Source organism: Panicum virgatum, chromosome 7K, assembly GCF_016808335.1.
Source record: "Panicum virgatum strain AP13 chromosome 7K, P.virgatum_v5, whole genome shotgun sequence".
In the NCBI taxonomy this organism is placed as follows: Eukaryota; Viridiplantae; Streptophyta; class Magnoliopsida; order Poales; family Poaceae; genus Panicum; species Panicum virgatum.
In genome coordinates, this window is record NC_053142.1 from 26,088,311 (window position 1) to 26,102,017 (window position 13,707).

Below are 13,707 nucleotides of genomic sequence, written 5' to 3' on the forward strand. Positions count from 1 at the left end.
TCCTCCCTCTATGTTCTCTCATTCCTCTCTCTCGGCCTATTCCCCTCGCGGCCTCCTCGCCAAGAACAGCGCACCCGCACTGCTAGAAATATGCTCATTAGTACCGAGCAAATGTCAAGGTTAGTACCGGCCGGGCTAACCTGTACCACCTGGCTGGTACTAACTGGAGGGTTGTTTAGTACCGGTCGCTGGACTGGTACGAAATGCGCCACCCAAAAAAATGAAAAAAAATTGCGAACCCCCGAAAGACTCGCACACGCGCATCGTCACAAGTCACAAGATATGCGAATTCGCCGACACCAAAAGATGAGGCCTTCTAAGTCAAATCTTTTGTCATAGAAGCCTCTAGTTATTAAAGAACTTCTATGACAATTGCGAGCTATGTTTGTGATAATTTGTGATATGTGACAATTGTAACTGTCAAAAAAATTGTCATCAATCACAAATTGTCACAAAAATTGTCTCAGAAGGTATTCAATGACGAGACTTCTATGATAAGAGATAAACCTATATTTGTCACAGAAGGCGTCATCTCTTGTACCACCACGGGAGAGGAGAGACGGGCTGAGGCAATGTTGTCTTTTCTTGGGGCTGTAAAACGAAAAGGAAAAGAAAAATTGGAAAAATATGGAACAGAGGGTGAAATCCATTTAATCAAAAAATTTACATGCTGGAGGTTATATTTCGAAAGATTTGCGAATTGGATATCAAAACATGTGAGACGAGCTGTGAGCTTCAGTATCAAATATTAAAATTTCTTCCAAGCAACTGACCAGCAAGCCGCATGCATGGGGCACGGTTGTTTGTCACTTAAGGCGATACATCGTCCCACCATCGCCTAAAGAAGTGACTCTACACGTGATGGGCCACATTTTAGCCCAATAAATCTGACTGTTTGCGCACGGAGAGGGAAAATATATGTGTACACATGCAGACAAGTCAAAACGCTGGCATCATCCACATGCAAACTTGTTTGAAACAAAAAAATCCATAAATATCAGAGGAAATATGCTAATTAAATTTCGATTGCAGCATCGTATTTTTTGCGTCAACATCTTCAAAACAAGACCACACTTGACTATATTTAGAGAATTTTATTTTTTAATCATTCTTTTGATAAAGCTCGAACATATGGACTACTGCGAACAAATGCATATCTGTTTGTGAATAAAATATTAAACCTGATGAACAAATAATAATACAATGCTGAACATCGCGAATAAACAATTCGGTGCATATATGTTGTCAGCTAAAATAGGAGAGAGGTTCTGCGCATGCAAATTTAAAACTAAAAAGTTATAACTATTAAACCGTGCATCCAAATTAAATTTGGATGGCACTATTATTTTTTTGTCATAAATTTGAATTGTACTGTTATCTTTCTTTGACAAGATCTTCGGAACTAAATAATTAATTTACGATGTTGTGAACAAATAGTTACTTTTACAAACAAAAAACAATAAATATAATGAACACATAATGATGTACAATGAACAAAACATTATACATCGCGAACATTTGATTATAGGACATATATGAAAAATGAATATCACGAATAAATGAGTCAATATTACAGAACATTTTAATCTACAAAGCGAACAAATGAGTCAACATCATAGAACAATTTAATCTACAAAATGAACAATTTATTTTTATTGGTGGAAGAAGTCTATGTAAAAAATTTAGGAAAAAAATTAAATACAAAAGGGCGAAAAAAGAAGAAAGAAGAAAAAATATGTTAAAAAGAGAGAAAAAATAACATATGGAAAAATGAATGAAAAAATATGGAAGGAAAAAGAATGAAACAGAAAACATGGAGAATGAAAAAAGAACAAGTAAATACAGAGTTAATTATGAATTTATTTAGATACAGAAAACTAAGAAAGAATGTTATGTATTATAAAATATAGGAAACAGCTACTTAGAAATAGAAGAAGAAATAAATAAGTAAATAAGAGGAGAAAAATAAATAGCAAAATAAAATAAGACTAAAAAATTTTGTAAGAATTGAAAGAACAGAAAGTGCAATGAAAGGGAAAATAGAGGGAGAAAACGAAACTAGCATCCGAAGAAGAAAAAGCAAAAAAAGAAATTAAAATGGGAAAACAACAAGGTCTGGTTGCTACAATTAAGGAGCAGCAGCTTTATAGCCTTCCACAAGTAGCAGCAGCCTTATAGTCTTTCACAAGTTGTAGCAGTCTTCCACGAGTTGTTGTAGCCTTCCACGCTCAGGTTCATAGTCTAATCTTATCTTGGGCTGCGCAGTAGCAGACGGAAAGAGATAATGGGCTGAATTTACGCTATCGATCCGCATCGAAATCTTTCAGACGATGGTTTTATAATTTATAGCGCGGGCGATATATATCCTTTCCGGCATGCATGGGGCTAGTACTGTTGTGGCTTGTGATCAGTGTTCCTACATCGGGTGAAAACCCCCTTGCGCTTGGATGGGGGGCCCAATTATATCAGCCTGGTCGTACTATTAGTTAGTTAAATTCATCCGAGCAATCTCCTGGACTGGGCCAGATTAAGTCTACTAACTAAAGAAAGCCCAATATCGGTGACAGCCTTCAACTGCCATGAAGAATGTAACAGCGAAATCTTATCTTCCTTGTAAAATATTCTCAAAAAATGACTTCATTTTTCCCACTAAAAGCATCTCCAACAATTTCTAATCTCTCTTCCCTATCTTTGTATTTGTTTAGGAAAAGGCAAAAAAACACTCCAATAATTCTCTATTCTTTTATTTTTAGAAAAAGAAAACTTTATTGATTTCAAGAAGGTTACATCGAGGTAATACATTGTCTTGAAAAATTCTCAGCCTCTGCCGAAAGGGCACACAACCAATGAAAGTTTGACGAGAATCCTAACACACTAATGACTGTCGATCTTAAGACTAAACCGCCACCCAAGTGCCCGGGCAAATAAGTCTTTGGCCACCTATGCCAAAAAATGAGACACCGCTACAAGAATATCCTGCGAAGTATGTCGCTGAAGGATAGCCCACGTACGAAGCCAGTGCATAATTGAGAAGATAACCTGCAAAAAAGAAGATTGTTTGTTATCAAAAACCATTGCGTTTCTGCAGAGCCTAACAGACTAACACAAGACTGCCGCGCCCACATGGACTAGTGGTTTAAATTTTTTTGGAAATCCATTTAGCTAGCTCCCAAACATATACAGAACACATTGCGATGTTTGAGTATGCCCCAGGCTGCATATACAGAAGCCCAAGCCATTCGCATGAATCGACAGTCAAAAAACAGATGATGTATCATTTTATTTTCATGACAGAAGCATCACTGTTAGTTTTCTTGCCAGTTCCATTTAGTTAGATTATATTTTGTAAAAATGACACCTCGCCTAAGATACCACAACCACAGAAAAACTTTTATCTTGAGTGGGGTTTTCAGTTTCCAAATTCTCTTGTTTAGGTTAGGAATATCTTGATGGATTAGTCCCAGGTAATATGATTTTACTGTAAAAACACCTGTCTGGTCTAAATTCCATTTGAAATCATCTCTCTCTTGGCTTAGTACCACTGTTGGCAGACGTGAGGCAAGATTGTTCCACATCACCAACTTATTGCCAATGAAATCTCTGCGCCAAGATAGGTTTGAAATTTGTGTACATAGTACCTTAGCCGTCATATCTTGTTTTTTCCTGACTATATTATATAGTTGAGGGTATTGATCGCGTAGAGGTCTATTGCCTAACCAAATGTCTTCCCATAATCTTACTTAAGACCCATCCTTTATTACGAAAATTCCAAATCTTAGGAAATCTAGTTTGACTTTCATTAAACTTGCCCAAAAATGCAAACCTCCGCTCTTCCATTGGACTTGCACCAGTGGCTTAGTCTCTAGATATTTATTGCGTATGATCTGTTGCCCTGTACTATCTGTTGTTAATAGATGATATATCCACTTACTAAGCAAGGCTATATTTTTGAGTTCTAGATTATGTATCCCTAGTCCTCCTTAGTCTTTCGATTGACACAGGATATCCCACTTTACTAGCCGATATTTTCTTTTGTGTTCGTCACTTTGCCAAAAAAATCTAGATTCGAAGTAGTCCAACTTTTTATGAATCCCTTTTGGAATTTCAAAGAAGGATATCATGTACATAGGTAAACTGCTAAGAACAGAGTTGATAAGTATTAAGCGACCTCCAGTTGAAAGATTTTGCCTTTCCAACTACTAGCGAATTGGGAAAGTGCCCGGATTGCATCCAAATAGTTCCATGTACTGACTTTCACAGTTCTTTGTTTCACCAAAGCAGAAAATATCGCCCTTATGAAAATTGATTTTTGGACCTGATAGCTGCTCAAACGCACAAAGAATGATCTTCATGTTATAAACATGCTCCAAGTTATGGTCCATAAAGAGGATCATATCATCAGCGTACTGTCGTATGGAGAGGCCACCATCTATAAGATGTGGCACCACACCACACTACTACAAAATCTGATTAACCGCGACCTTTAAAAATAATCTCAGAAGCAGACACAATTTTTAACCGCCTCGGTTAATGCCTAGCATTAACCGACGCGGTCGGTTTTTATTAAACAAAGCGGTTATGAAAAACCGCCTCGCAAAATCAATTAACCGAGGCGGACAATATTAAATTGACCACCACGGTTAATGTCTATTAACCGAGGCGGTTTTCCTAACGTAACCACCTCGGTTAATGTTTAATCGAGACGGGCAGTATAACTCAACCGCCTCGGAAAAATAGGCCCAACCCGCTAGCCCAAAAAGCCCAGCTGCGACCGAGTATATATATATGGCCCTTATGGTTTGGAGTCACATTTTTTCACTCTCCCTCTCCCTCATCATCTCCACAGCCGCCCCCCCAGTCTCCCAGATCTCCCATCTTCTCCTCCTCTCCCGAACACGACGCGGCGCCCCTCCTCCTTGCCACCAGCGATGCCGGCGCTCCTCCTCCTCCTCGCCACTGGTGGCGTCGCGTTCAGCGGCGTGGTGCCCCGCGTCCCACGGACGGTGGGCGGCGGCGCGGGGATGACGGACAGCGGCCCCATCCCCGACCTCCCTCCATTGGACGGTGGGCGGCGTCGCGGGGACGACGGACAGCGGCGCGAGGATGACAGACAGCGGCGCGGCGGCCCCCTCCCCGACCTCCCTCCTGCGGACGATGGGCGGCGACGCGGGGACGATGGATAGCTGCGCGGGGACGACGGATCCGGCGATGGATGGGCTCGGTGGGCCGGATCCCCAACCTCCCTCCCGGCGCTCCCTCCCGGTCCTGGCGGCCCCCTTCCCGGCGCTCCCTCTCACGGATCTGGGTGCTGCAGGGGCGGATCCAGCGGTGGCGGGGCCGGATCTGGCAGCGGCGCCCCCAGATCCGGCCTTCCCTGGTGGCGGCGGCCGCCTCACTATTGATGGGCTTGGTGGGCCCATGGATGGGCTCGGCGGGCCTGTCCATGGGCTTTCTGTTTTTTTATTTCATTAGTCGAGGCGGGCAAGCAACCGCCTCGGAAAATAGTTTATTTACCGTGGTGATATATCCGAGGTGGTTGCTAAAAATGCCTCGGTTAAGCGTGTTTGCCCGCCTCGGTTAATGATTTTTGTAGTAGTGCCACTCAACTGATTTGCTGCTTTTTCTCCGTTGATATGCATGTTGATATGTAGTGCTAGCATATCGGCTACTATATTAAACAGGATGGGTGAAAGTGGGTCTCCTTGCCCAAGTCCTTTCTTAGTTTGAAAATAACGACCTACCTCACCGTTTCCACCTCAGATGAAAGATTTAATCCATTCAATCCACTTGTTTGAAAAGCCTTTCAACCGAAGTGTCTGCACTAGAAAATTCCACCTCACTTTTCGTACGCCTTTTTGAAGTCTACTTTAAAGATTACGCCACTCTGGTTTTTCTGGTGTAATTTATGTACTGTTTCATGTAAGATCACAACCCCTTCTAAAATGTTTCGACCTCGCATAAACGCTATCTGGGTAGGGCTAATTAAGTGATCTGCGACGTTGTTGATACAGAGCACTTTCATGAAAATTTTGAAACTCACATTAAGTAGACAAATCGGTCTATATTGTTATATTTTGCTGGCATCTTGTGTTTTTGGTAATAATATTATAACACAAAAATTAAGACTGATTAAGGGGAGGTCACCTTTGTGCAAATCATGAAACATTCGCATCAGGTCCCTTTTGATGACGTCCCAAAACTGCTGATAAAATTCAGCCGGGAAGCCGTCTGGGCCTAGCGGTTTATTATGTTCCATATCAAATATTGCATCCCGAATCTCCTTTTCAGTGAATGGAGCCATGAGGAATTCATTTTCCGACTGACTGACTTGAGGAATATCATCCATCCTATTATCTAAGGTAAAATGATTGTCCTTAGGAGGTTCAAATAATTCTTTGTAGAATTGGGTGATATAACCTTTGAGATTATGCTGCCCCTCAATTTCGCCGCCCTCGTGTTCTAGGGGGAATATATGTTTCTTACTATGTTTACCATTGGCAATCATCTGAAAGTACCTGGTGTTATTATCCCCCAAAAGAACGTCAGTCACTTTGGCCCATTGATAAAACCTGAGTTCCACTTCTCGCAGGAGTTTTATCAAGTCATCACAGGACGATTCTAGATGTTCCCTCTCCCCATCCGTGAGCATTCTAATTTCAGCTTGGGAGTCAAGATTTGTTACTACTATTTGGAGGTGCTCTTTTTGTGCTTTATACACCCCATTGTGATGGCGAGCCCATCCCCGCAAGTGTTTTCTTAGTGCCTCCAATTTCCTATTCCAGCATTGCACTGAGTTTTGGCCACTAACCGGTTTGTTCCATATTTCTATAATCCATTCCTTGAAATCCTCATGAGCAAGCCAACTGAGTTCCATTTTAAATTGTTTTGCATGCCCCATAAAGGAGGATCACCCGTGTCCAATAGTAGAGGTGTATGATCTGAGACGCCTCTATCCAGTGCATGTACCGTTACCATCGGATATTTGAATTCCCATTCAGTTGTCATCAGAATCCTATCGAGCTTCTTATAAGTCGGATCCGTTAGAGTTTGCGCAGATAAATTGTCTCCCTGTCAAATCTATCTCCCGAAAATCAAAGCTATCAATGATGGCATTGAACAGGAACGGCCAGCGGGGATTAAAGTTATTTTTACTCTTTTACTTACTATGTCGCATAATGTTAAAATCTCCCCCGATTAAGGTTGGCAACGGATTCTGTTGGGAAGTGCAAACAAGTTTCGACAAGAAAGCTGATTTAAACCCAACTTGTGCCGGGCCATATACTGCCATCAGAATCCATTTGAAATCATCATTTTTGTTACGGAGATGGATCAATTTAATAAAAAATTTCCCTTCCACTATTATGGACAAATCAAGGACCGATGAGTTAACTCCCAAAAGGATACCGCCCGATCTCCCCCTTACAGGGAGACAATTCTCTATCATAGTTCCTCATCTTCTAATAGTTGGTAAATTGATCTTCATTATGCCTAAAAATAGGCACCCTTCACGGCTCCCGATCGCTCCCAGGCGGAGTTTTTTGTCACGCGTGACGTTGGCCAGCGCCTGCCGCCCTGCCTAGTCCGCCATGGCCTGCGACTGGCCCTGACCTGCGCCCGCCGCCCTGCCCTCCGATTCCGATGGGTCATCACCGGCCTGGCCTGCATGGCCGCCTGCGCCCTCTCCGATGGGTCATGGGCTGGCTTGTCTGCTGTGGCCAGCTGTGTCCCTGTTCCTTTTTTTTCAATAGGGCCACAATACCATGCTGTACAAGTGCTGGAGGGGAGTGACGGTAGGCTGGAGGCTGGTGGTGGCGCCGATGGCGGGAGAATTATTGGAGATGGGCTTTTTTTTTCCTCTCTATAACTATTTGGAGAGTCGACAAAAAAAACAAGTTTTTAGGAAAAATATTAGGAACTAGAATTCTAGAGCCTGTTTGAAACAATGATTGCAAAATAGAAGAATGAGTGAAATAGGATTGCAAAACACAAGAATGGAAAATTGCTACTTCGATCGCGGGAACAGGATTGATGAGTGAAATAGGATTGCAACACACAAGAATGGAAAATTTGCTATTTCGATCGCAGGACATAAATTGCATCATCACTTGTCTCATAATCAAAAAAAATATTTTATTTTTCTGAGTAGCAAATATTGCTTGATATGGGTGGGGAATCATTAAAGCATATATACCTATCCAAGACTGGAGTTTAATATGAACATAGGGGTGAAGGCCCACCTTGTTTGTTCGCGCGGGCCTGTAAATGCATTAGGTTAGATGCTGACTGCTGCTAGAGTTTGAATCATTCATGCACATCTTTGCAAATGGGGATGCACAAACAAATACTTAATCAATGATTGAGAAACAATACAGCAGGACAGAATGAACAGTGATTACGAATGTCTTGTAGGAACCTGGATAATGCTTCTTAGTTCTGACCCAAGATCAATAGACATTTTTGAAGAAAATATGTGAACAACAAAAACAATGAAACGAGATTGAGAGCTGTTCGCGGTCGCTTTGACCGCAGGATCTCTACATCCCTCTCTAGTCCATCAACAAACAAAATAGTTTTTGGAAATGACAAACTATTTACTTTCTCAAGCTTGATAGGGGGGCTGGAGGAATAGGAGTATATATTGAGCATTATATTCTTATTTCATTAAAGTGGTCGTCCTTTCCTGAAATAAGAAAAATACAGATACTACATTTAAGCCCATCACATGGTACTTAATTTTATTGAAAGCAACGCACCGGCCAGTTGGTGAACTGTTTCCTGATGAAGAATTCCTTCTTTAGGTTGGAAGCAAAAACACAAGACATGTTAAGCATATAATATATATATATATATATATATATATATATATTATATATATATATATATATATATATATATATATATAATCAACATCACCGGCATAGAGCCAATATGTTAAGCTATGTTGGATGATGCGCCATTGAATTCGGACCTCTCAAATGGTAGCTACTAGGCATGGAAGATATTGGGAGTTTTGGTATGTAACTATGTATGTCACATGTGCTGTGCTCTGTTGGGTGATCTTTGTCCAGGCCCGTAGTATCATGAGGGATTATATGTTCCCTCTTACCATGCCGTGTGGGAAGTTAGTGTGTTGATCCTTGTATTGTCCACATCTCATCACATGATGTCTTCAAATATCTAGATCCTGCAGGCATAGGATTATCCAAGATCGAAGGTCAAATCGACAAGCTAAATTAAAGCTGACGACGATGGGATGTATAACATTAGGATTTCTGGCCTTCTGGGTAGAGTCATGGCATGTTGCTGTATTTTTTAAAAGGGCATAACTTCTGAATCTTAGATTAGTAGTACCCCTCTTATCTTATCTTATCTTCCTTTTTTTTCCTGGACTATAAACAGTGTTCACTAGCAGTGACATGCTATCGGCTAGAACCTGTTTGAAACAATGATTGCAAAATAGAAGAATGAAAAAAAACAGGAATCATGAGTGAAATAGAGAATTGCAAAACAGAAGAATGGAAAATTTGCTATTTGAGTCGCTGGAAATAAATTGCATCATCACATGCATGTCTCATAAGAAAAAAATATTTTCTTTTCGAAGTAACAAATATTGCTCGATATGAGTGGGGAATAATTGAAACATATAGACCTTTCCAAGACTGGAGTTTATTAGGAACATATGGGTGAAGGCCCACCTTGTTGGCCTGATTTGTTTGCGAACCAGCGGAGCCTGGCTCGCATGTCAGGTACAGGCTCTCGGAGGCCTGGCTCGCCGAATGCACCCGGTAATGTTAAGAGTCGCGCGAGTTACTGGCATCCGATCCATCGCTGAAGCATTTTTCTCACCGCGGCCCACTCAATTATTTTGTTTTTGTGTGGGCCCAACGTTTCAGCCCAAATTTGTTCCTAAGCATATGTGTTCCACTGGAACAATTCTTGTAAAAATTGTTCCAATGAAATTATGTTCTACATCATTACTGTGCATAATTTGTTCTAAATCAACAATATGTTTCATTGGAACAATTTTAGCATTCTGTTTAAAAGGATTTTTTGTTGAAATTTGTTCCGTGTCACTTATTTATTTTTGTTCTAAACGAACAATGTTAAATTGGAACAATTCCCATATTTTTGTTCCAAATCAACATGATTAATTTGAATTTAAATCACAATTTTTCTGAATCAATTTTGTTCCTAAGCATATCTAGCATTTTGTTTAAAAGGATTTTTTTTGTCGAAATTTGTTGACGATGATTTATTTATTTTTGTTCTAAATGAACAATGTGTTCCATTGGAACAATTCTCATATTTGAATATAAATCATAATTTGTTCTGAAACAGTTTTGTTCCTAAGCTTATGTGTTCCACTCGAACAATTCTTGTAACTTGTTTCAATGAAATTATGTTCTACATCGTTACTATGCATGATTTGTTCTAAACCCTAACCCCTGCAAATTATGATCTAAATTCAAATCCTGAAGACCACTAGTAAAATAAATAAATGAGTTTTATTCAGTCCTGAAGAATAAAAAAGGCCTACAAATTTGAAGACTTTTAAATACACTCGCTAGTTATGTTTTGCTGTGAAGCTCAGACTTTGGAATTATATTCTACTTTAGTGACCAAGAATGTTAAATACGCTTCTCCGATCGTACACTAGCTAGCTTACGTTTCATGGGTTTCAGCTTTTTTTTTTCTTCACTCTTCAAGCTGGCGTTAACGGAAAAGAAAAACACCATCGCCAGACGAACGGAAAGAGAAACCCACGGATGGACGGATGGAAATAGAAACCGGCCTAAAAGCCTCGACACGACAAAACTAATTCCCACATTCGTGGGCTTCAGACCCATGACGAAAGAACGGCCCACGATGAAAAAGACAGGGTGTCGCGGCGCTTCTGCGATCAATTCGATCACAGCAACGCACGTTACCTCCAATAGGACCCGAATGCACCAGCCTTTTGTTTGGTTCTTGTATCTATCCAGCTAGGTCCACCAGAGATTCTGTTTTGTTGCATGCTCAATGCTCATCCGATTTACTTTTGCTCTCACTGCACGCATGCCCATGAGTTTACACATTCACTGTCGGAACCTAGCTCCGGAGAAACGCTCGAATTTGCTGCATCCGCCGAGCCTGGCCGGGAGAGACTGTTTGCACCATGCGGACCAGGCTCAGAGACTAGTTCAGCTAACCAATCATACCAATGTTGCATCCGACGGGCCAGGCTAGATGATATGCAGGGAACCAATCAGCCCCTAAGTGCATTAGGTTAGATGCTGATTGGTGATCGATTTTGACTCATTCATGCACATCTTTGCAAATGGGGATGCACAAACAAATAATCATTGATTGAGAAACAAGATGATACATCAGGACAAAATGAACAGTGATTACGAATGTCTTGTAGGAACCTGGAAATGCTTCTGAGTTCTGACCCAAGATCAATACACATTTTTGAAGAAAAAATATGTGAACAAGAAAAACAATGAATGGGGAAGAGCTGTTCGTGGTCGCTTTGACCGCAGGATCTCCACATCCCTCTCTAGTTCATCAACGAACAATAGTTTTTGGAAACGACAAAATATTTACTTTCTCGAGCTTGAGAGGGGGGCTGGAGCAATGGGACTATATATATTGACCATTCTATGATTTATTTCATTAAAGTGGTAGTCCTTTCCTGAAATAAGAAAAATACAGATACAACATATTTAAGCCCATCACATGGTATTTAATTTTATTGAAAGTAATGCACCGGCTAGTTGGTGAACTGTTTTCTCGATGAAGAATTCCTTCCTTAGGTTGGAAGCATAAACACCAGACATGTGAACAACACCGGCACAGAGCCGATATGTTATGCTATGTTGGATGAAGCGCCATCGAATTCGGACCGCTCAAATGGTAGCTATTAGGTATGGAAGATATTGTGAGTTTTGGTATGAATGTCACATGTGCTGTGTTCTGTTGGGTGATCTTTGTATGGGTACGTAGTATCATGAGGGATTATATGTTCCCTCTTACCGTGCCGTGTGGGAAGTTAGTGTGTTGATCCCTGTATTGTCTACATCTCATCACTTGAGGTCTTCAAATGTCTAGATGCTGCAGGCATAGTATTATCCAAGATTGAAGGCCAAATTGACAAGCTAAATTAAAGCCGACGATGATGGGATGTATAACATTAGAGCAACTCTAGTAGGGCTTCTAAATTTGGGTGAGCAAATATCTATTTAGAAGCCAACTTCTAAATTTTACTCACCCAAATATGAGCCTCCACTCCAGCAGGCCGAGTAAATTGGACTTCTATAGAGGGTCCATAGTTGGCAACCCAAATAGAGGGCCACCAAATTTTTTTTGGGCGGGGGATTTGGAAGGCCTGTTGGAGATCAATTTTTTGCACCCACCGAGTAAATATGGAAATGGAAGTCCATTTAGTAGCCCTATTGGAGTTGCTCTTAGGATTTTTGAGTAGAGTCATGGCATGATGCTGTATTTTGTTTTGAAGGGCATAACTTCTGAATCTTAGATTAGTGCCCCTATTCTACAATGCCCCTGCTATATATAGATCAGATACTTGTAATGCCTTTACATGTTAGAGAAAAATGCCTTTAAGCACAAGTGCAAACATGCGCGGCTGAACGCCTGAAGAGCATGAACAAAGCCGGAATAATCTTCACATGACGCATCTTGAGCGCAGGCATGAAGGTCACTATGCTCAATCGATCAGCTGTCCTTTCGGCCAACCAGAGGCCTCGCCGACAGTGAACCGTGAATCGTGCTGGACCAGACCACACCATGTTTAGTCGCTTTGCCACTAATCGCTTAAAGATGCAAAAGCGTGTACATGCATGTCGGCTCCATCATTCGCGGCAAATTAAAATAAAAGGTACTCGTGCGATTATTTTACACACATGCGTGAATATAATTGCTTCTTTATACCTTAAAAAAAATTTGTTTCTTCAATTTGGCCCATGTATGGGAACAGACAAATGCCAGGTCTCCAGGCTTCCATGCATGTCCAGCAGTTTATAAGTCGGCATCCTAGCAGAACCACCAGAACCACAACCCAGCAGCTGCAACGCATTAACAAGTAGCTAGGCACTTAGCCAGGGACATGGCCAGGAAGGTGTGCCTCACTCTGCTCGCGCTCCTCGGCGTCCTGCTCGCGCCGGCAACCCCCATCGTCGCCGGCGGGATGAAGGCCACGTTCGCTGGAAGCCCCGGTCGTTCTTGGTCCGGAGACGCGGCGGTGCTGGGGCGCCTGATGTCCACAAGGCTGGAGGACGGCGTCGCGCCGGAGCTCGCGCTGGACCTGGAGGTGCACCGCCGCATCCTCGCCAACAACATTGGCCCGCGCGTGTTCGATCCCAACAGGCCGGCCTGCCCAGCAGGATCGTCGTGCGGGGGACGAGGGAAGCCATACACCAACCGGGGATGCCAGAAGGTTTACCAGTGCCGCGGCTGAAGGAGCCAACCGATCTTCCGTGTATCCTTGAGCGGTTTCATACGATCCATTGATCAGTGTGTGCCTCTGGCTTCTCGATCGGCACGGCTCTTGCAGTGGCTGTGGTTGTGGCTGCTTCCAGTGTCTCTGTCTTTAAATAATAATTTTTTTCTTTTATTGGCAAGAATTGCGAACTCAAGATGATTATTCGTGTAAGAGATATGGCAAGCTGGGTGACATTTTAAATCGATGCTACCTTACTTCTGAGCTCC

General features: G+C 41.8%; 1 protein-coding gene across 1 annotated transcript; it reads left to right on the top strand.

Annotated features, from left to right (window-relative positions):
* Positions 1-13,006: 13,006 nt before the first annotated feature.
* Positions 13,007-13,707, top strand: LOC120640650. The gene has a single exon (XM_039916556.1). The coding sequence runs from the start codon at positions 13,106-13,108 to the stop codon at positions 13,454-13,456; it is 351 nt and encodes a 116-aa protein (XP_039772490.1). The 5' UTR covers positions 13,007-13,105; the 3' UTR covers positions 13,457-13,707.